At 39.3% G+C, this 23,960-nt stretch overlaps 1 protein-coding gene across 3 annotated transcripts in view; it reads right to left on the bottom strand.

The window, feature by feature from the left end:
- The window catches only part of LOC121947911 (storkhead-box protein 2-like), a 78,649-nt gene that overhangs the window by 14,892 nt on the left and 39,797 nt on the right, over nt 1-23,960 (bottom strand). For all 3 annotated transcript variants that reach the window (XM_042493098.2, XM_042493099.2, XM_088081403.1), the window contains exon 2: nt 11,238-11,390. In XM_042493098.2, coding sequence (XP_042349032.2) covers nt 11,238-11,390 — 153 coding nt within the window. The remainder of the gene's footprint in view (nt 1-11,237; nt 11,391-23,960) is intronic.

Here is a 23,960-nt window from a genome sequence, read left to right as displayed (position 1 = left end):
CATTTTAGGGCATTAGCTAGGACCTCTGTTAGGAGGTGTGGGGGATCCTCCAGTGGCACTTTTTTGATAAACAAGCTCTACTTTGATGCTTTTTTTATGCACTCCAGCCCTCCTCTAATTTTCTTATCTTTTTTATTTATCCTCTATGCTTCTTTTCTGTTCTCCTCTCCTGCTCTCCCTCATTCTTACTCTTCCCCCCATTAACCTCTATCCCTGTCTCTCTCTCCTCTCACTATCTCATGCTCTCTCTCCCTCTGTCAGTCTCGAGGTATTACTGCCAGTTACATCATAGCAGCCTTTCAGCCCAGCCAGAATGATGCAACACCATGCAGACAGACAGACTGCACACACACACACACACACACACACACACACACACACACACACACACACACACACACACACACACACACACACACAAACACACAGAGTGTTTGTCCATCCTCTTTCCTCTCAATCTTGTTGATAAGACGGCCGAGCAGCAGGAAGGAGGTGGAGACAGGACCGAGTCTGAAGGCTGCTGTTCTGGATTCATTCATTCATTATCTGGAACTGCTCATCCTGTTCAGGATCACCAAGGGGGGGTGGGAGGTGGGGTACAGACTTAGACTTAGAGTTCTGATTTAGACTTAGACTATTGTAGGGTTACTATTATTAAAGTCACTAATTAAAGTGTGTGTCTTTAAGAGCTCTCGATATCAACCCGTGCCTGGCGGGTCCTGACAGGTTCTGAAAAACCTACGGGGTTGGACCGGGTTCAGGACTGAAAATGTGCGTTGACTGGCCAGGTCGGGTAGGGCTCGAGCTGTGGGGAGAAAAATTTTAGAAATAATACATTTTTTTAAAAAGTGAGCTCTCTGCACTTAATTTATTTATCATTTATCCAAGAAAAATTCTGAAATATATTATGGATATTATATATCGATTGATTGATTGAATATATCAACTCCCATTTGAGCACCCAACAGCAGCTCCCTCTCTGCTTCAGAGAGGACACAGCCAGGCTCCATGCTGGGCTCTCTGTCCTTCCTCATGGCTAGAGCTGGGAGCTCCTCAGGTAGGGAAATACAGTTTGGAAATACACAGTGTGGCGTGTCGCTGGTCAGTTTTCAACTGGGGACGCATGTGGCTGAACCTGCCAAACAGCCGGGGGGTCAGAGGCATTACAAGCCTGCTAGTGTTTTGGTTTTTTTTTTAAGCACAACACTTACACAGCCCAGGACATTTTAATACTTTGGACTATGGTGATGTTTTCTATATAGTTTGCTGGGATAGATGAAGTTCTCGTCATTTCGGCTGTGCTTCGACATACGTATATCATATGCAGGTATGCCCAAGCTAGCCAGTGTAATTATCCCTCAGATATTACGCTAAATAAAAAAATAAAAAGGTATGCAAAAAATGTCTGCAAATTGTCCAATGGTCAGTCAGCTCCAAGTCACAGTCAAACTCAAAACCCTGCCTATATGGGAAGCCACCACATGCCGCACTTCAAAAGGCAGCTCATAACTAGGACACTTTGTGTTGCCTCCCGGGCCAAGGTTCATGTTAACCAGCCAACCTTCATGTTATCCAGCAGCTGAGAAGCATAATAAAAATTAACTGACTCACACTGCTTTTTTTTTTTTTTTTTTACTTTTAGTATATAAGGTGTCAGAGTGCATAAAACAGCATCAAAATAGAGGTTGTTGATCAAAAAAGTGCCAGTGGAGGATCCCCCATACCCCCTGATAGAGGTCCTAGCTAAGACCCTAATGTCCTGAAATCCAAGAAACATCCTAAACTCCTAGAAATGTCCTAAAATCCTAGAAATGCCCTATCATTCTAGAAATGTCCTGAAATCCTACAAATGTCCAAAATTCTTAGAAAAATTCTGTCACACACCTATGTTGTTATTATCCTTAGACATCTCTATAGGTATAGAGAAATCCTGTGGATCACATAGACTACACTACTGTGTCAGATGCAGGCATAGTGGCCATTGCGTGAGAGTGTATTAATATTTTATTTTGTGCAGAGTAATGTAGAGAGCTTTCCATGATGACAGCACTGCTGAATGCACACAACTGAACCACTGACCTACATCCAGGTTTTTACTGTTAAATATCAGAAGACAGATCAACAGAACTAAAAGTAATGCTAGACTCTGATGTGAGGCCATTACTTCAAGCTGCACTGCTTTAAAAACTGACATGAATATATTAAGGATATTACTACATGAGCTCAGGAACATTTTTAAAAACCACTGTCAGTAAACGCAGTTCAGCACTGCATCTATAAATGTAAGTGCAGACTCTACCATGCAAAGTAAAAGTCAAATATCAACAGCATCCAGAAACATGGCTAACTTCTCTGGGCCCAAGCTCATCTGAGATGGACTGACACAAAGTGGAAAGTGTGCTTTGGTCGGACGAGTCCATATTTCACATCTTTGTTGGAAATCATGGACATTGTGTCCTTCGGGCTTGAGAGGAAATGGACCATCCAGATTGTTACCAGCTCAAAGTTCAAAGCCAGCATCTGTGATGGTAAGGCGGTGGTAGCACATCTGAGAACACACCATGAATGCTGAAAGGTTCAAACAGGTTTTGGAGCAACATATGCTGCCATCCAGATGACGTCTTTTTCAGGGATGTCTCTGCTTATTCCAGTGAGACCATGAGACGCATTCTGCACATGTAACAACAGCATGGCTTCATAGTCAAGAGTGCAGCTATTTGACCGACCTGCACGCAGTCAAATCTGTCTCCCACTGAACATGTGTGGAGCATTAAGAAGCACAAATTACGACAACAAAGACCCCAGACTGCTGAGCAACTGAAGTCGTATATGAGAAAGAGTTTCACTTTTCAAAACTTCCAACATTTAGCGTCCTCAGTTCCCAAACACTTACTGAGTACTGTTAAAAGAAAATGTGACATGACAGTGGGAAACATGCTCCTGTACCAGCTTTTTTGGTTCCGTTTTTATTCACATTTTACACCGCGTCTCAACTTTTTTCGGAATTAGGGCTGTAGGTCAACAATAATAACGTAAATCTTGGACTGAATCATAAAGCTGACTGGGTGACAGAAATGCTGTTTCTCGGTGAAAAGATCAGTTGGGGGAACTCCTTGGCTTTATTTAATATCAGAATGATCAAATCACTGCAAATTATTTGGATGAAATTGTCCCATATGGGTGAAATTCTCCTTCAGAATCAGCCTGAGGAGATGACTGAGCTACAGATTGACACATTAAAAACTTATTGATAGACTGCATAGCAGCTGTGCAGACAGCTGTGGGTGCGTGAGTGCGTATGTGTTGCCTGGCATTACATCATACAATTGCAGTTGCTTTGGTGACATGACGCAAAATTTCTAAACAGGGAAACCCATGAAATGTACAAAGACAGATGGAGTCCACCATGACATGAACCGACTAGTGCCTGATTAAAAATGAAAAATAACGTTGAATTGACAATTGACAATAAATTTATCAGTTGATTGACAAATTAATTAGCAACAATTTGGATGACTGATTATTTAAATTATTCTTACCCTTCTCTTGTGTTAGCTTCTGCAGTATTTGCTGCTTTCTTTGTTTTATATTGTTGTAAACTGAATATGTTTGAGAAATGAACTTTTGGACAGACAAAAACAAGATCTGAAGCATTACATTGATGACTTTATCTTGACCTGCCCCTGAAGGACCCAGATCTGGCTTCGCTGCCACCATCAACCTGCAGTCAGTGATCTGGCGGAGACCTTTTGCCTTGGGGTCCCCACTGACGACAGCCTCTGGGGCCACATTGTCAATCTGTTGCGCCCTTGTCTACACTGTAGCACAACAAAAATGTCCCGCCATTGATGCAAGCATACGAGGCAGAGAGGGAATGAAGAGGGGGTAATTGTACTCGGACACAGTACAAATCGATTGTACCTTAGATTTTCTTTTTTTTCTGCATACTGTAAAACTTCAATTAATAGCTCATGCTGTTATTTGCTTAAATCACTGAATGCACCGGGCTTATATTGGGGACAGGCATCTATATGGAACTGGCTTCTAATTCCTTTCATACAAAACTGTTGCTCAGCAAAGATAGAAATACAATCAAATTATTTATTAACCCTTTGAAACCAGGGCAAATTAGTTATTTTTTTCAAAAACATGGGAAGAAGGTAATAAGCAACAAAAGAAATTACCCAGAAAAACAAAAAATAAGGTAAAACAAAAAAATAATACAAAGTGAGAAATGACCTGAAATAAAAGCTTTAAAATCCTAATAATCCTGTAAAACAATTTCAATATGAATATAGTTCACTGGACTTTTCCCCTTGCTTTCAAAAAAAAGTCTTTTACATCTACTTATCTCTTTTTTTGTCTTTTTTTCTTGTTAAGAATGCCAGTAATTCTGTCTTCTTTGTTGCTCATGGTGTCAGTAAAATTAACTGCATGAATGAATTGTGGAGAATCTTACCAAGATAACAATGTGAGTAATATGCCCATATTGACAAAATGTTAAACATATACACATATTGTATGCATGCGTGATCTAAGCAGCTAACTACACCTACTCCAGCAGGTCGCAAAAAACTGTAATATACATCTTCTATAACTTCTATAAAAATGAACTGCATGGCAACCAGACTGGGTTTCTAAGACAGAGACATCTGTCTGCCTTTTATTTGGGTATATTAGCTAGTTAGTTACAATTTAAGGTAGTTTTACTTGGGTAATTCCATTGGACTACTGTACTTGTACTTTGTTACATTCCAGTGGGAAACATTGTACTTTCTACTACAATAGATTTATTTGACATTAACTTAGTCACTTTTCATTGAGATTTAACTCTACAGTTATCAAGTTTCTGAAAGAGAGCAGTCAGATAACCTTAAGTTAACCAACAACACTGTAGCTAACATGACGTTTCCTGACTTATATCAAACGTTATCGAGCAAGAAATGATTTGTTCACTGTTAATTTCTTCACCTTTGTCATTGTATTGCCGCTCCACACTGTGAGTAATGAACTCTTTCTCCACCTCTCAAATAAAATAATCTAACTCGGCGGAGTTATCACACTTCTGAACGGTAATTATGCAGGCAGATCACAGACTGTATGTAAGGACACAGATAACCAGTTCAAAAGTCTGTGGGACACATAAACCGAAAGGTCTGCTGGAAACTACAGGCTGCTGTGATTGGTTGATTCTGCTATGAGCGTTTGATGACGTGCAGTGGAGTTGCCACCCACCTCCCTCCGGACGATCCATTCTAGCTGTAACCATTACACAGTTACTTTTGGGGAGCCCCATTTTCCGGTGCACACCACTTAACATGTAACATTCACAAAGTGTGTGGCAGCACGCGATCAATAATAGGGTTACTGCGAAACAGATTCCATTAATACCCGCCGGTAATATTTCCTCTCTCCCTCTGTCCCTTATGTCAGATGATGAGGAGTTCAGGTGACTACGTAAATGTAGGAATTTGACCGCAGCACCGCTTCACACACAGATGGCTGCAGCAGGGAGAGACACGGAAGTTAAATAGTGGAGATAGCGGATAAACAGCGGATAAACAGCGGATAAACACACAACATTGACATATTACTTCTGGGTTTTTTTTTTTTATCACTTCAGGGACCTTTATATATGGAGAAAATATATCATCTGTATCACAAAAGTGAACAATTTTTTAGAGCTCCCCCTGAACGTCTCAAGGGAGGCTTTAAGGGGATACGAGCTCACCCTTGCCCCCCAGTAATTCGTACTATGCATACACACAGACTCACACTCGCTGGACACGCTCGGCGGTCAGCAAGGTGAGGAACGTTTGCACCTCTTCGAGCGACCACGGCGTGATCTTTCTGGTTACCATTTTGGGAAAGAAGAAAAAATGATACGAAACTGCGACTGCTACTAAAGCTTTGATGTTTGTGTTGTTCACAGTATAGAGCATGGATCTATTTTAAATGTGGATACAGCCGTGGAGGCATCTTAACAACCCTGTGCTGAAACACAAAACAGTTATAAAAAGGGTACAGTTTTTGATAAGATGCTATTGGAATAAGTGAGCATGTTCAGTCACAGAGGGAAAATACAACTAAAGGGGAGTGTTTTATTTCAACAATGTGGAAGTGAGAACTACCAGGAAAGGTTTGTGTGTGTCTGTGTGAAACTATGGAACAGTTTGAATGATGAATTTAAGCAAAGTCCAAACATGGAGCAGTTTAAGAGAAAGTTCAAAAATACGACTTTTAAGAGGTACAGAGATGAGTGTATCTAAATTATTATATAATTATATATATAATAAATATGTTACTTAATTATATTCTATTTATAATAAATACATAAATAATGAATTTATATTTCTTGATAGGGATTATGTATGAGTGCTGCATTTTTTATTTTTGTAATCAGTTAGTATATATTTCTAAAAGTTAGGAAAAGACAGTCTATATTTTAAAAAAAAAGAGAGCGGAAGCTGGATTGATACTGTTTAATAATTGATGGAGAAGGGGTGGGATTCAATAAGTTTTTACTTCTTCCCACTCCTTTTCGGACATGTAAACTGATTTATCCGTGATTTATTATTTCATTGTTTTAAAGCTATTACTCTTTTTCTTTTTGATTGTTTGTATGATCAATTGTCTTCATTACATATTCCAAATAAAAAAATGTTTCCAAAAATTTCAAATTTCAAATAAGGCATTCACTGATAAATGTTTTTGTCAGAAATGGGAAATGTTGAAATTTGAAGTGGCGAAATATTTAAGAGAGTATGGATCTTTTTTAACCAAATTAAAAAATGATGAAGAAACAAAAGTAATTACCAAAATAGCTGCCCTTACTCAATGTATGCCTGAAAACCTGACAGAAGACGATAAACAGGACTTAATTTTACAGCAGATTTTACTAGATGAAATATATAAAATAAAAGCAGAGGAGGCACTTGTTAGGTCCAGAAGAAGGTGGCTGGAAGAAGGGGAGCAAAATACTGCATACTTCTTTTTTTCAGTTAAAAAGATCACACAGCAAAACTAACTGCATTCAAAAACTTGATATTAATGGAAGTATCACAGATGATCCTCAGGAGATATCTATTTATTGTTCCACATTTTATAGTAACCTTTTTAAAATCTTATTATAATGAGAATGCAACCAAAACTTTTCTTGGATATCTCTCTTAGTTAAAATCAATTGAGACTAACCAAAATAATCTCTGTGATAGACAAATAACCCAGGAGGAAGTCCTGGCTGCTATTCGGCACCTTAAACTAAACAAATCCCCTGGCGTTGATGGCTTAATATCTGAATTTTATATAACATTTCCTGATAAACGTGCACCCCTCCTCCTCAGTGTCTTTACAGAAAGTTTTAAAAAGCAGACTCTTCCTCCCACCTTATATCAAGGACTTCTAACACTTATCCCAAAACCTAATAAAGACCCCCTTCACATCGACAGTTGGCGACCAGTCTGCCTCCTCAATAATGATTATAAAACTGTTGCTTGAATCTTTGCAAAAAGATTGACAGCAGTTCTAGACAACATCATTGACGAAACCCAAACTGGATGTATGAAGGGTAGACATATATCCAGCAACAGCAGACTTGTTCACGACCTTATTGATTGGTCTGACCTCTGCATTGACAACAGCTTCATTTTATTTATAGATTTCTGTAAAGCATTCGATACAATCGAACACAAATGTATGTTTCAGGCACTAGAAAAATTTGGCTTAGCACTTAAGTACTTTTGTTCAGTTAATAAAACCATGCATACAGAAGCAAATTGTTCAATTAAAATGCAGACAGGCAGCTCTCCAAGATCTGATTTAAATTGCGGAGTTCGGCAAGGTTGCCCCATCTCCCCATATTTATTTTTGATATGTGCACAGTTATTGTCTGACTTTATTAAGCAAAGCCCAGCGACAGGCATTACACTGGCTGGGAAAGAAATTGTTACCAGCCAACTAGCAGACAATTCCACATTATTTTTAAAGGATGCTTCACGGATCCAAGTTGCCATCAATACAATCTCAACAGTCTCCAACGCATCTGGGCTCCACTTAAACATCAATAAATGTGAATTGCTCTCCTTAAAAACTTGTAATGTTTCATCCATTTATAACATATCCATAAAAGACATAGTCAGTTATCTAGGAATTGTGGTTAACAATAACAAAGATGATGGATGTTCTCTGAATTTTAATCACATTATAGAAAAGCCACAAAAAAATGTAATTCATGGCTTCAAAGGGATTTATCCCTGCAAGGAAGAATTCTGTTAACCAAGGCAGAGGGCATTTCTTGTCTCACAAATGCAGTACTTTCGTAAGATGTAAACAAACAAACCGCTGGTTCTATTCTTTATAACTTTGTATAGCGCAACACAGTTCATTATATCAAAAAGTTTTAATGAATTCTTATGAACATGGCAGTTTAAACTTTGTTGATTTCTCCACCCTCAATAATACATTAAAAATAAATTGGGTCAGACAATTTCTCAGAAATCCAACATCTATCTGGAATTTTATTCCAAACTATGTTCTTTCAAAACTCAGAGGCCTTAAATTCATTTTAATTTACAGTTATATTGGTCCTTCTGTGAAAACTCCTCTGAAGATATATATCACTTATTTTGGTCATGTCCCCACACCTCTACATTTTGGCAAAAAAACCTGTGCTTTCATCTCCCAACATATAGAAATGAAATGAACTTACATGTTTGGATTTTTTCAATACCCACCTTCAAAATCTGATCAGTATTATATAATTAATCTAATTCTTTTTTTTAGCAAAAGCCCATATCCACAAATCCAAATTTTCAAAACAGAAGCCATATTTCATCCACTTCAAAAATAAATCCAAACAATGTGTTAAACTAATCTAACATAACTCAATGACAATTACTCAAAAAACAGGAAAGCAATCAAAACTATAAACGCATGTACATTATTCAATGTTTTTGTGGACTAAGTCTGTTTTGTGAAATAAGTCTGTCTCTTGGTATATGATGTTCCATAACTTCTATTATTGGTGTGCCTTTCAGAGTGTCCCTGGCATTACATTTTCTGTACACCGTTGTACTGTCTATCCCCCTTCTTGTGTATGAATGTTTATAAATGTTTATGTTGTTAATAGAATAAAGTAAAAATTCAATTAAATTTTAAAAAAGCATAGGATACATCAGACCATCCTTTACCGAAGGAAAGGAGGGAATCCGCCCCATAATTCTTTGCAGCGACAACTTTTAAAGTGACACGTGTCATCAGCTGCTATTTGGGGAATCAGCTGTTTCATGACATCACAGAAAGACATCACGAACTTTTCAGCCGCAGCCAATGAGTGCTAAAACACGGACATCCGTTAGCCTTTTAGCACTTCCGGTTCCCTCGTCTTAAAGTCTATGGGTTTTTTGAATGGGTTTTCGGTAAAATGCCTTAAATGAAGTCTGTGAATAACACAAGCTAAAGATATTTAGACGTTTTGTTCTGCAACATAAAATATGTCCGCTTAAACCCGATTTTTGAACTTTTAAGGTTTTAATCTTAAAAAAAGGCAGTTGCTAACAAGTGGCTAAATGGGACTACAGTGTTTGTCGGGGACGTTAGACGTCATCACAGCGGACACAGAAACTCATTAAACCCACTAATCCGCCTTTACAGCTTTACAGAGTCACACACGAACTTGTAGATTTATCTGTTTATAATATTTTTCAATCTTGTTTTAACCTGTTTTTACAATGTTTGTAGTTGTGGTATTTAAGCCATGCGACTGCGATGTAGTTTGTGTATAGCCTAACAATAGCTTTTTGCTTCTGGTGATTTCATTTACGCTTCAAAACACACAAAAGTGGTGTTCATCTGTGAAGATTATCAGGCTAAACAAAATGTGTAAGTCTCATAAACTTGTGTTTGTCACAGAACGTATTTTTGGCAATAACCGCAAATCCCATTCAAAAATCCCATAAGGTTTTTGACAAGGGAACCAGTGCGATGCCATCTTCCTGGTTGGCCTACAAAAATACATCATCCCCTCACCACTCTATTCCGTGGGTGCTGTGCATTGATGACACAAACATTGACGGTTCTGTCTGACTAATCAGTGGTCTGCAGTTTTTCACGCCACCATTTAGTACCTCATAGTACCCCGTCTGCCTTTTTTGGAGCCCCAATATAGCAGGTACTAAAAAGGAACTACCAAGTACCAGGTACAAAAGAAGTCCAGTAGAGTAGAGCCGGTACCATGTAGTGGAAAAGCGCCATAATTGAGACATAATTGAGACAGGCCATTGGTCAAAATGTATAGTCACATCCAGCTTGTAAAAAGGGACTGGGCTTTTAATTGGGACTAGGCTTATGTTTTAAGTTTTACAGGACGTATAACTTAATATGGTAAACCTGCTATCACAAGGTTCTCAGGTAGTGCCAACCATCAAGCATGAAGCATGAGTGGTGTGAGCCAGTTATCCACAGTTTTTTCCATTATAGGAACTTAATTACCAACAACCAGAATATTGCCTATATATTGAAACACACTTCCTTGCAGTGCTTATCTGAACACATTGTAAATACTGTGTCCACTCTGTTCAAGCCACTTGTTGCGCACTTTCAGTGAAGGGTTGTACTCTGATGGACATTGAACACCACTGGCGCTGTTTATTGGTAGAAACACTCCTTGTACTCATTCTACACCATCCTTGATGTTGAACTAGCAGCTCTCCTGCTTATGGAGCTTTCTATTCAGATAACCTCCTCACTTCTCTCACTCGAGTCTCACTCACATGTTGACTCCTGCTCACATTACACCTTCCAGGTGAAACTGCCATGTCAGTATGGGAGCAGACATGGCTGTCTACTCACTGCTCAGGTCTACAACACATTATTTAACACAATTCTATTCAACAAAACATTAGCAGTAAAATTAAATATCCAAATGATTCATAATGGCAACTGGCTCCTCTGAAGGTGTTACATTAAAGATTCATGGATATGTCAGCAGTGTTTGAGAGGTGGTGGTCTTGTTGCCAAAAGGCCTTTGTACACCAAGTCCAACTTAATTTACTAAAACAATGTTGGGCATTGAAAAATAAATACCATCTCATATTAAGTCCAAAACCTCAATGTGCAGTGTGTAACTCATCACCACAGCAATCACATAAATAAGGCAGTAATAAACATATATGTAACGCATGTGATTCTGATGGGTGCTATTAGCTGCTTACTGATGATTGTGTGTGAGCTGGACTCACCTGGAAAACATGTCTGCAAGTGTTCAGTTAGGGCCTCCTGAGTGACAGGCTTGTGGGCGGAGTTCATAGCAGAGATAGCCAATAGCAATACCTCTCCCAAAGGGATGAACTGCGATTGGCTGATGGGGGACATACTGATGGGTGACACATCACCTGTGAAAAGACACAAATCAGTCACTTTGAGTGATACTGGATGATAATCTGCAATAGCCAGGAACTGTAGGACATATGTACAACATGCAGTCTCATGTCTCACATCTACCTCTCAGACAGAGAAAGAATAATATGGTATAATATGTAACGAAAGAGACCCTCAACAGCAACTAACACAAATGTGAAACACTGCAATTTGATCAAATCTGATAGCATTCAACTATTTACGTTTGGAGGAAGCTTCATAGTTAACCATATTAACCATAGTGACCCATTCATCCATTTCTAAATACTGTCTGACTTCCCAACCCTATCTGTGACGAGTCGTGTCCCCAATTGGTTGCCAGGGAAGCAATTACTTTCTGTAATACCCTCAAATCAGTACATTTACAAGGGTTTTTTAAACACAGGTAAACCCGCTAACAATAGACCATAGACTCAGCATGGAAAACTTAATGGTGGTCAGACCACTTAATATATCTCTTAGGTATTCAGTCTGTCTTTCAAACTTGGTTCAGACTAATATAGATCAATGTTTGAGTGCTGCTTGGAAGAAGATGGATGGTATTTAGTGATGGCAGGTCATCACATCTCGCTAGTTAAGGGACTAAAATTAGCGCATTTACTGTAGAGTCATTTGACCCCAGTGTGAATGCTAACTGTTACCTTTCCCATTCCATTAAAAAGCCAGATGTTAGCGGGAGTTGGGCAGTTTTTGTTATTTCAAGCTAGCATGAAAGGCACTGTTGGGATCTTGAGAAAGTATCAAATCTAAAGCTAGCTTGTCAGAATGGGCACAAAAAACACGCTAAATTTTGTTTTTTGTGAACGGACATGGCTATTTTAAGCTCTCACCTCAAGATATCTGAATGAAAATGGATTCTGTGGGTACCCACGAGTCTCCCCTTCACTTAAGATGGCTTGTCCCCATAAATGCTTTGGTCCTCACGATGTACTCCTTCAAATATATAATAAAGCTGTGTATGTCTTTTTAAGGAAAAGGAAAACCAGCCTTTACGAAGAACAATGAGTCACCTAGCATGCAAGTATATAACACATAAAAACAAACTCAAAATTTTAACTGTACTGGTATTAGTCTATGCACACCAGATAATTAGTAACATTACCTATAAAATAAGAAACTGAAATATATCAGGAAGTGATTCCTGACCTCCCCATATTGGATATAAACGACAACAGCCTAATCAAATCTGTGAAATTCATTTATGGCTTTTGGTTTTGGCGTGGCACCCCAAGATTTATAGTGGCCCCCATCTGGACACCCCTATGACCATTTCTTGGAGTGCCACCGTCTGTGGCCCTCAGCTCCAAGCCCATTGGTTTCCACTGAAGATGTAAATCTTTGAAAACAGATCTCAAATTTATTGTTTTATTTCTACAAAAGGGTTCAGTAATTTCCTAAAACAGCTGCTCAAGTTTTTATCAAATGTTACTCAAACAGGAGAAAGTGTGAGTATTTCTGGCATCTGGACGGTGTATGTGGAATTGAATCAAAATAAACTGTGTGTGTGTTCATGTACATAATGGAACATGTCAGCCAGCACAACAGTGTCACTGATGTGTTTTTAATAGTTTTGCATACCAGGTTAAGATAGCAGGAAGAAGGGAAGATAGATTACCTTTCATCTTGTAGGGTGGATTTCTTTTTTAAGATTGTGGCCAAACTCAGTTATACCTAACTGAGATCTGATCACTGCGTGACCCACACCACCTCCATCTGTGCTCTGGCACATTGTGCACTGCTGCATATACACCAGCATTAGCATGTGTTTTTGCTTATGCAAATAAGATGGCCAGATGACATATTAGTACCAGGTAGAAATGGGGTTGAAGTGCACAAATGATTCCCAAAGGTCAAGTCTCGGGCCAGGTTTAGACGAGAACAGCCCTACTAAAAACGGAAAAGTCTTTCCTTTGCGTTTTAAAAAAAAATCTACGTTCATATAAAATTGTCAGAACGTTCCTCACAAACTATCCCTGTGTAGGTCGCTGTGAAGCACTTCTCAACATCTGGAAATGTTATGTGGGGCTTGGACTGAATGCAACAAATTGCGAGAGGATCCCCACCAATGGCATCTGTCAATGGCCAGTCAGACCAAAGGGGGGAAACAAAACTGGAAGCATCAGACAAAGAGAGGCCGGAGAGCTGGCATCAGGACGAGGCTGACCCTACTTGGACCGAGAGCTTCTCCTCTACCAAGCCTTCTTCTGGCTAATGTTCGGTCGCAGGAGAATAAAGTGGATGAGATGTGATTGAGGCTCACTCAGCAATGGGAGATCAGAGACTGCTCTGTGCACATCTTCACAGATACATGGTTAACCCCCAACATCCCGATTAAGCCGTTGCACTGGATAAACGGACCTTGTTGGGAGCCATAGGGACACAAGACTCTAATGCAAATTCAAAAAATGCACTGCAGGAATTGAATAATGCCATCAGCAGTAACATGCCCAAGTCACTGGATGTAATCTTCATAGTAGCTGCTGATTTTAATGAACTCATACTTCAACTCCAAAAATGTAGCAGGATCAAGGTCAAATGTAATTTTGTTTTTCAAACTGTTTGTTTAAAAAATTACTAATAAATCTACCTTCTACCATCTACAGGAATCCACAAAAACAACCAAAAACGCTGTAGTATGCATGCCAGGCCAGTGGTGGTGTAACTTTGTAATGACACACCACAGAAGAACACCACGATCATGCGCAAAGTGCGGTTGACGTCACCGTTCTCACAGGATCCACACCTTGCCAGTTTACAGGGCAACAGAAGGGGTGGCATTTTCAAAAGGTTACACTCTGGAACCCGGTTTCAAGAGTTTGCATTTTCAGGCCCCCAAAATGCTATTGTCGTGCGTGTGAACAAAACATTTTAAAAAGTTTAACGCAAGAAGCGCTTTTAATGCAAGAACTGCTGCCATGTAAACGGTCCCCCAGAAGTTTCCCCTTGCTTTTGCTTGTGGTTATAAGTCACTATGCAATTCCACGTCCAACCCATTGAGTAAGAATATGCAGCCGGAGCCTATAAATGCAATGTCAGTGCAAACGAAGATGTTTGTGATGAATCTGACAATGTCCTCCATGTACATTCATTGTTAAGTCAGTTAAAAAGTGCACTAAACAACTGCCACACATTTTCATCTGGCTCCACAATATCTAATGTTAAATGCAGGGGGTTAAAAAGGAAACCACCTCTAGCTTCAAGCTGGGAAAATGTCTCAAGATTAGGCTGGTTTCACTCATATCTCTCAGGCCGCACTCAGTTCATCCAACTCAAAGCCTTCAGATCCCAAACCCCCCCCCCTGTTACTTCAGGTGTGCCCCAGGACTCTGTCCTGGGGCCCCTTCTCTTCATCAACTACCTCCTTCCCCTTGGCAGTATTTTCTGCAAATTCAATATCCATTTCCACTGCTTCACGGATGACACCCAGCTCTACCTATCCAGCAAACCAAATTCCACACTTCCACCCTCTGCCCTCACAAACTGCTTATCTGAAATAAAATCCTGGTTCACCTCAAACTTCCTAAAACTTAACAGTGACCAAGCAGAATCCTCCTCATTGGCACAAAATCTACATTATCTAAGGTTGACAGTTTTTCCCTCACAATCGACAGCTCCTCAGTCTCCCTCTCCCCTGAGGTTAAGAGTCTGGGTGTCATCCTCAAAAGCTCACTATCACTTCAATTCCACATCAATAATATTACCCGGACTGCATTTTTTCTATCTACATAACATTAATTGTCTTCGCCCCTCTCTCACCCTGCATTCTACTTCAATCCTTGTTCATAGCCTCGTCACCTCCCGTATCGATTACTGTAACTCTCTCCTCTTCTGTCTCCCTCACAAATCCCTGCATAAGCTTCAACTCGTCCAGAATTCAGCCACTCGCATCATCACCAAAGCACCCTCATTTCACCACATCACCCCCATCCTACAGCAACTCCACTGGCTCCCGGTTAAATTCAGAACAGAATTCCAAATCCTCCTGTATGCATTCAAGGCCATCCACAACCTCGCCCTTCCTTACCTGTCAGATCTCCTCCACATCGACATCTCCTCCCACTCCCTTAGATCCTCCTCCTCCATCCACCTCACTGTGCCCCCCGCCCGCCTCAGCACCATGGGGAGCAGAGCTTTCAGTCGCTCTGCTCCCCAACTGTGGAACTCACTCCCACCGGACATCCGAAACATTGACTCTCTTCTTCTTTTCAAATCCAGACTCAAAACTCACCTGTTCAAGATTGCTTACTCTGTGTAATTGCATTGTTCCATTTTATACTGTGTGTAGCTTTTATCTGTTGTTTTATTGTAATTGTTTTATCTCTGTAAAGTGTCCTTGAGTGCTGAGAAAGGCACTTAAAAATAAAATGTATTATTATTATTATTATTATTATTATTATTATTATTATTATTAAGATAAGTTTAAAGAAAAGGCCCAAACACAAACAGACTTCCACTTTTGGTCCTGCAGTCAGAAAGCACAACTTATTGAAGTAACTACAGTAAGTATGTTCAGAAGACAACATACTGACTGATTGATACAGTTTTGGAAAAAATCTTCAAATCTCCAAATCCTTAAAGAAAAAGCATTGGTGAATGTGACCGAACCAAAACATCAGTGAAACAAGTTTGGGTAATATCATAGATGTTGAAATGCAGGCAACATACCAGGAGAGTTATGTAAGGGAAAATGCACTGTGAGCAGGTCATTTTTTGCTTCATTTTTTAATATAGACACACACAGGTTTTGTTTTTACTGGTCCAGGCCTAAATGCTAAGATATTCAAAATTACTTTGACACCTTGAGATCTCTCTCTCTCTCTCTCTCTCTCTCTCTCTCTAGTATCTGTCTATCTATACAATGCAATTATCCCTCAAATGCTTGTGACAAAGACATATAATGTAGACAAGATATTTTACAAGTTAACAGTAAACTTTAAATTCAAAATTTGCATCAAACCACTGAAACAGTAAAAATCACTAACATTACTAACAAAAAACTAACAATTATTATAATTTTATATTTTATTATAATTTACAGTATATTCATTTTATATAATACTTTTATTATTAATAATTTCTCCATTGGGGATTAATAAAGGTTTGTCTTATCTTAATATCTTATTTTTTATATGGATTGGACAACATAAAGTATATGCTGATACTGATATATCAGCGAGCAACCAATAATTGCCAATAAAATCAGCTGACTGACATATCCCTCAGGCTCTGCTAAATTACACTGCACACTGTAAAGCAGCTGATGGGATCACATTTCACTAGAGGTGTGCCTTATATAATTCCATGTGACAAATAAATAATTGATCGATACACTATTGGTGATCTTTTGATAAAACAAGCGTTATCTCTGTCCACCACTTTATCTACTGACTAAACAGAAGACGCACTACATCTCTGAACTATCATCTATCATCCTAACAAGACTAGCTCTAAGGACCTTTCACCTACATATCATGGCCTGTATCTGAGATTGGAACTCGTCATGTGACCGAACTGTGAAACAAATGGACCAAGTAAGAGCAGGTGGTCGTACACGCGGCGGGGACTGTAAGCCTGAGCTGGCTCCATTCACAAATGAAGACTGTGAGGTACTGTTCTAAAGCCTGAGAAAGCAGAGCCATGTTATAAGGCTTGCAGATATTTTGATGGCCATTGCTTAAAAATGTGTTAAAATGGAAATCAGATGTCCTTCTCCCAAATAGAATGTGGCTCTGTGAAAATAAAAGCAGAATACCCCGAGAGAAAATAACTGTGGTTGAGGAATAGGGGAAAACATCATAACCCTTTGTGGATCATATGGCAAACCTCCCACATACAGACACGCTTCACCATAAGATCCTTGAGATGTTGATGTGTCTCTCCATATTTTTTATAGTTTAGTTATTTTGTTGTCTTTGCGGACAGTGTCTCTTTGCTGTATATTTGGATTTGTTGTCTTTGTTGACTGTACTGCTATTAATGCATGTATCTTTAAAGAGCACACTTACATACTGAAATAAAAAAAAAATCTGCATCGGCAGTTAAATATAAATCAGATGTTCTTTCATAATAATTTAATTTAAAAGCAACAAAAAAAAGTAAAAGAACAAGACAAAAGTAAAAGATAGTAAAGCTCCCATTTAAAAATCACTGAAGGTTTAAAGATTTATCATAAACATTAACCTGGCCAGTGGCACACGCTATCATTAGCCGTTTTATTATTTGCCATTAGCTGACAGCCATGTTAGCTGTCAGCTAATGGCAAATGATCATTTTTAAGCAATGGCCATCAAAATATCTGCAAGCCTTATTACATGGCTCTGCTTGATTAGCTGACAGCCATGTTAGCTGTCAGCTAATGGTTAGCTGTCGGTTTCTGTTACCGTTAAGATAGCAGCGGCTAATAATAAAACAACTAACATCATATGGGTGCTAAGCAGCCAACGTTTTTGGTCCTGCCTGTCTATAACATAAATAAACAGTGTTAATTTAACAAGTTAACATAATCATTTGTGTCTGAAAGTGTCATGTTTTTCTTAAAGTCCCAGACTGAAGCTGAGGAAAGTTGACCTGCAAAAACACAGAAACACTCCAGCCTACTCTACCAACTCGTTTTGATCAAGAAAACCTTAAAATATTGTTGTCATTGGTGTTACTGATTGTTTTATTCTTATCTTCATTCAAAAAAAATTATGCCTCTTAATTTTTAGTTATTTTATCCCCCTGTGGTATCAAAACTTGCATATAGTATTGGGTATTTTACTGGGTATTAGTATCAAGTAAGAAATTGTAGTATTGTGACAACCCTAGCCCCTAGTGCATTATAAGTAATCCAGCAGAATATATATTTCAACAGCGCTCCTGATTAACAGTCCAGCTCCAAAAATCTAGTTGTGGCTCCGGCATTAAATCCAGCCAGAATGATAATCAGAGCCATTAAAAACTGATCTGGTTTAAACTTCAGTCTGGTCAGTGATGACAGGTCGGACCTGCTCTGTTTGTTTATGTATAATGATGAAACGTTGGCTATCTTGGAGCAAACAGGGCCTCGAGATACAGCTGCATGACAGAACCCTGATCTGTTTGGAGACCAATAAAACAAAAGTGCATGTTTAGATTTTTAAAAAATAGCGGTAAACATCATGAAATGTGTGTTTTTAAATCTGGTGGAAGGATTTTTCAGTCAAAGTTGAAACAACAAAGATAAAATGGGTTATAATGTGAATTGCCACCCACGCCCTATTGACTCTGATAAAGCTGACACCACAGTCTGGCTCCTGAACTCTGTCACTGATCTTTGCTTCTTTTTAGTTTCCCTGCCTGACAGTTAACATTAATACTGAGTAAAATACCTGAGTACAAGGCTGCTTTATACACAGTATATAATGAGTTTTTGGTTCACTTGCCGAGGGATGCTAAAATGCAAAAGATTTAAGGGCGGTGCCAATTATGCCAGTCAAAACAAATTCAGGATTTCAATACAAATATTCAGTGATTTAATTTTGTTTTCTGTATAAAGTTTAAAGGTTGAACCGGGCTCAGCAGAACGTTCAGTGCGGCAACGGCATTCATGTAATAAAATAAACAAGCTAACAGCGCTAACAACAGATCGCAAACGTGCAACATTTCTTTTGCCGACACTACATATCAAACAAAACCCAGAGACTGTATCGTATCAACCTGCTGTGGGCTGTAAATTCACCACAGTCTCTTACATCCTCTGTGCTGCTGCCTGCATGTCCAGAGCTCTTGCTTTTGTACCAAGGAGTAATGTGAAAATCAAGAGTGCTCACTCCATAGCAAAATCTGGAGACTAAAATGTCTCCAGAAGTTCACTGCACAGCACAAAAAACCCAAAAAAGTGCTGGACTTAAAGCAATCTCAATCAACTGAGGGAGCTCCAACTGATGATTCAGATCTCAGATGAATCAATCGTCAAACAAACCACAGACACAGCTGCAGAGGCTCTGTAAGGAGGACTGACCACCACCTTGCCACCTCCACACACTAACTGTGCACAGCTGCAGGCCTCACATGTAAAGTAATCATGGGACAAACTCAAAACCCTTCACACACACAGTGTGTTGTAAAGAACAGCTGAGTGAGAGGCCATATGCTCCATCAGAACTGCACGTCAGATGGTCAAATAGCTTCAGAACCTCCTTCCCCCATCCATCTCGGGTCAGATTGGGAGGCTGTGTCCAAACCCCCCCCCCACCCACCTCACTAATATGTTAACATGTATTTTCAGGTCCACTTTAGTTAACTTTTCTTACCATGTTAGCATGCTGAATGAAAGAGGTACATAGCAATGACTCAAAGTCCCTCCCTCACATCATTAAATCATTTGACATTCAGTATAAAATAAAGATAACTGTACAGCATTTTTGACCTTTCAGCCATGGCAACATGGCTCTAGTAACGCTAACGTCTTTTTGTCAGTCCACCATTTCAGTCTAGACTGAATCTTCACTGCTGTTGGATTTGTGCTCATGATTCATGTTATTAATGGTGACAATCACTTAACTTTTATTTTGTGCCATTAACAGGTCAAACTTTTAACAGCTCCAATATTTTGCTTTGTGAACAAATACCTGCAAAACTTAAGACATTCCCATCAGCCTCGGCTGTTCTTTCAGCTGTGTTTAGTGTTAATTAACAAATGTTAGCATGCTAACACTCCAAGATGATGTGCATGGTACACATTACACCTGTTATACATCAGCGTGTCAACACTGGCATTGTGAGGTCATGTTGGCATTTAGCTCAAAGCACTGCCTCATGACAGCCTCACACAAATATACTGTCATGTAGCTGATCATACCCCAGCTGACATTCCAGGAAGGTATTAAGATGAGGAAAAATGATAACCACCAAGTCTATCGTCAAGTTCACTTCAAGGTGTCCAGTATGTTAGATTTTTCTCATTAGTCCTGTTCAGTGAGTGGTGGTGAGATGGAGGATGTAGGATGGTGGAAAAGCTTTGCTTCAGTGATAAAGTGTAGGGTTGGGCATTGTCAAGAACCTCACAATTCGATTCAATTTTGATTCTTTGGGTCACAATTCGATTCAATTTCGATTCGATATTGATCCAGTTGCTTCGATATCGATTCAGTTATGTGTGTTGATGTCAGAAATACCCAGATAATTCGTTAGAATACCTTCTGATATGTGTTCAATAAAACGTGGATAAAAAAAATTTCCCAGACATGAAAATATCCAAGTCATGTGTCATTAGTGACCCTTTAAAATAATCAATGATTTTTTTATTTGTTTATGGAAAATTAGGTGAAAAATTGTGTTTTATGATAGGTAACAATTTTGACCAGTGGGATAACATGTTGTATCTACCATATATTGAGTGAATTAACATCTGTCACTGAACATCAATGCACATACATCTGTCAAAATTCTTATATATCCCAGCCCAGGGGCCCTAAGTGGTTCTAGACAGCCTGTTTGGTTTGTAGAGGCCCTTGACTCATCTGACTGGACCCTCCGGTGGGTATAGGGCCTAAGCTGGTCCCCAATAAGGTACCAGGTAGTCCCCCCAAACACTATCTTATTTACAATAAAAAATAAAATGACTGACAGTGTGAATTGTTCTTGTATTTTTAGTATACATAAGATGCCAGAGTGCATAATACAGCATCAAAGTAGAGCTTGTTTATCAAAAACAAGTACCAGTGAAGGATCCCCAAACCCCCCCCGAGGTCCTTGCTAGGCCCCTTATGTCCTAACATCCTAAAAATGTCCTACAATCCTGGAACTGTCCTAAAATTGTAGAAACATCCTAAAAGCGGAGAAATGTCCTAAACTCCTAGAAATGTCCTTAAATCCTCAAAAAATCCTAGAACCCAGCAATGTCTTAAAAACCAAGAAATGTCCTAAAATCCTCAAAATGCCCCAAAATCAGAGACATGTCCTAAAATCCTCAAAATACCCTAAAATTCTAGAAATGCCCTAAAATCCTAGAAACATGCTTAAATCCAAGAAATGTCCTAAAATCCTAGAAATGTCCAAAAATCCTCGAAATGTCCTTATATCCTAGACACATCATCATCACCAATAACATTGCTTCTGTCATAATCAGTTTGCATAAGTCAGGCCTGCAAATAACTATGTATAAATATGTGTATACCAAGATACACTGAGCCATCCCACCGGTTACTAATGTTGCCATCAACATCTTCACTAATTTTATGACCACAGCGAACAAAATTATTGCAAATACACATATCAATACTAGACACTTTAAAGATGATGTTGGGGTGTTGGGTGGCTCAGTGGATAAAGCAGGCACCCCATAAATGAAGGCAATGTCCTTGCCACAGCGGCCGCAGGTTCGATTCCGGCTTGCAGCCTTTTGCTGCATGTCGTCCCCTCTCTCTCCCCCTTTCATGCAACTAATCTTCTGTCCTGTCTAACAAAGGCAAAAATGCCCAAAAAAATCTTAAAAAAAAAAGATGATATGTACCAAAAATCTCTGTCCTATCTTAATGTTCACATTCTTTAATAACCTTTTGTTTTGGTGCTTTGGCGCAGCCATCCTACTCTTACGGTGCAACCCAAAGGAAAACTGCTCTGGTCATGTGACGATTTACACTAAACGTGATTTTGCACGTCATTGAGACCCTTTATAATTTCAGTATTTGCATTGTAAATGCATTAATAAACCATTTAGTAACATTTTTGGAGCCTTATAACTGAAAACACTATTGTGTTATGCAACTCAGTAACAGAATTTTGGTTATATTTGATCAGTGCTGCTTAGTTGTACCGTTTGATCAGACTTTGGTCTGAGTTTGAGAGACAGAGGGGCAGGTCCGTCTCTTGATCTGCTTTTACACTCTTAATGTCTGTGGTCTTGACATGGGTGGCGGGCAACATGAAAATGCAGAAGTAGAGCATGTAGTTTGAGTAACCGGCTGAGAGGCGGGTGTCATCCTGTGGAGATCACTGTGGGTGGGCCACTGGATAGATGGAGGGAAGTTTACTACAGTTCATCTACACATACTGGCCAAAATGCTTTGATACAAAGCCTGTTGAAAATATGCAAAAAATCCCTTTAAGAGGCTGCATCCACTATTTTGCTTTGCATGTTTTGTTAATATTTTACATCAAAGATGTGGGACTTCTTAGGCTCTGTGGTGCTCTTCAGATAATAGAGCAGGTCAAATGGACTACTGTTCTGAACAGATTTCCTCTCTAGGGAAGAATAGTACCAGCACACCACCACAACTCAATTGATATTGTTGACTAAAATCTGTGTCCTTGAGTCTGTGTGGGTGTCTTTTAACTTAATGTCATAAAGTGAAAGCAAATGTAAAATACCCTGAACTATGCTTGGACCATATCACGGTAGAAGAAATCTAAAAGGTATGTTTTTCTATACAGTCATGAATATATGCTCCTCTTTTTATTAAACTCATTGTATGTAGTGCACAGCAAGCACCACCAGAGCTCAGTCTCTGGTCTGTACTGGTGGAATAGGTAGCTGTACTGAAAGACACAGTGACACCTACTAGTGCAGGGAGAAGTTACAGGACTGTAAACAGCCGGTGGCCAGCAAGCAGAGAGACCGTGAGGAATAACTGCATTTTTTTTTAACATCTAACTTGGTGAATTATGAATTTATTTGAACCAAACCAGAGCTGATGATTATTGGAACAGTGGCCATACTAACTAGATTACTAACAAGAGGAACAGAAATGGTTTGGGTGAGATATATTTTAGTGCCTCACACTCATACCATCACTGACTGTATTCACCTGTGAAATTTAGAAAGGTATGACATATTACATACCGCCAAAGCCTACCCTGAACCCTGAAGAACAACCATCACAACTACCACTACTACTGGTACTAGTACTGCCATAGTAGTAGTAGTACCAGTAGTACTACTACAACTATGGCAGTACTAGTATCAGTAGTAGTGGTACTAGTATCAGTGGTAGTGGTACTAGTACTGCCATATTTGCTTGCTGTGGTTGCAGTTTAACATATTCTGCAGCTGTTACTTCTGTCACCACGACTGCTTTTTAACATTACTACTCCTCTCTAAATAATGCACAGACTCCTCAAAGTCACATAGCAGGCAGCTAGCTCACATACACAGTAGCACATGTCATTAGTTTGGAGTGAAAGCATCAACTGTAGTATTTTAGAATATGTATTGGCATGAGTATTTCTGCTCCCGTCCTGGCAATAAAATCACTGAGCTGGAGGTAAAGAAGAGCCATTTTGTAACAGCAGCCGTTAGCTTACAGCCCTGCTCACTCCATTACTACTACACAGTCCTAAAAAACAGAGAGAGAATGAGAGAGAGAGAGAGAGAGAGAGAGAGAGAGAAAGACAGAGGCAGAGAGTGCTAGTCAAAGGAGGAGGAAGAGAAAATGATACGTGGGGGGAGAGATTGGAAGAGTAAAACTGTGATGCAGAGGAAAGGCCAGAAGAAGGGAGCAGCTGTGTGGAGCAGAGTGGTGAGAGAATAAAAAAGAGAGAGAGTGTAACAGAGGGAGAATGATGGAGCATTGATCGTCCATGTC

This window comes from Plectropomus leopardus, chromosome 8, assembly GCF_026936395.1.
Source record: "Plectropomus leopardus strain MGB_pleo_1.0 chromosome 8, ASM2693639v1, whole genome shotgun sequence".
NCBI lineage: Eukaryota > Metazoa > Chordata > Actinopteri > Perciformes > Serranidae > Plectropomus > Plectropomus leopardus.
The sequence above is the reverse complement of the archived record's forward strand: the minus strand, read 5'-3'. Positions and strand labels throughout refer to the sequence as shown.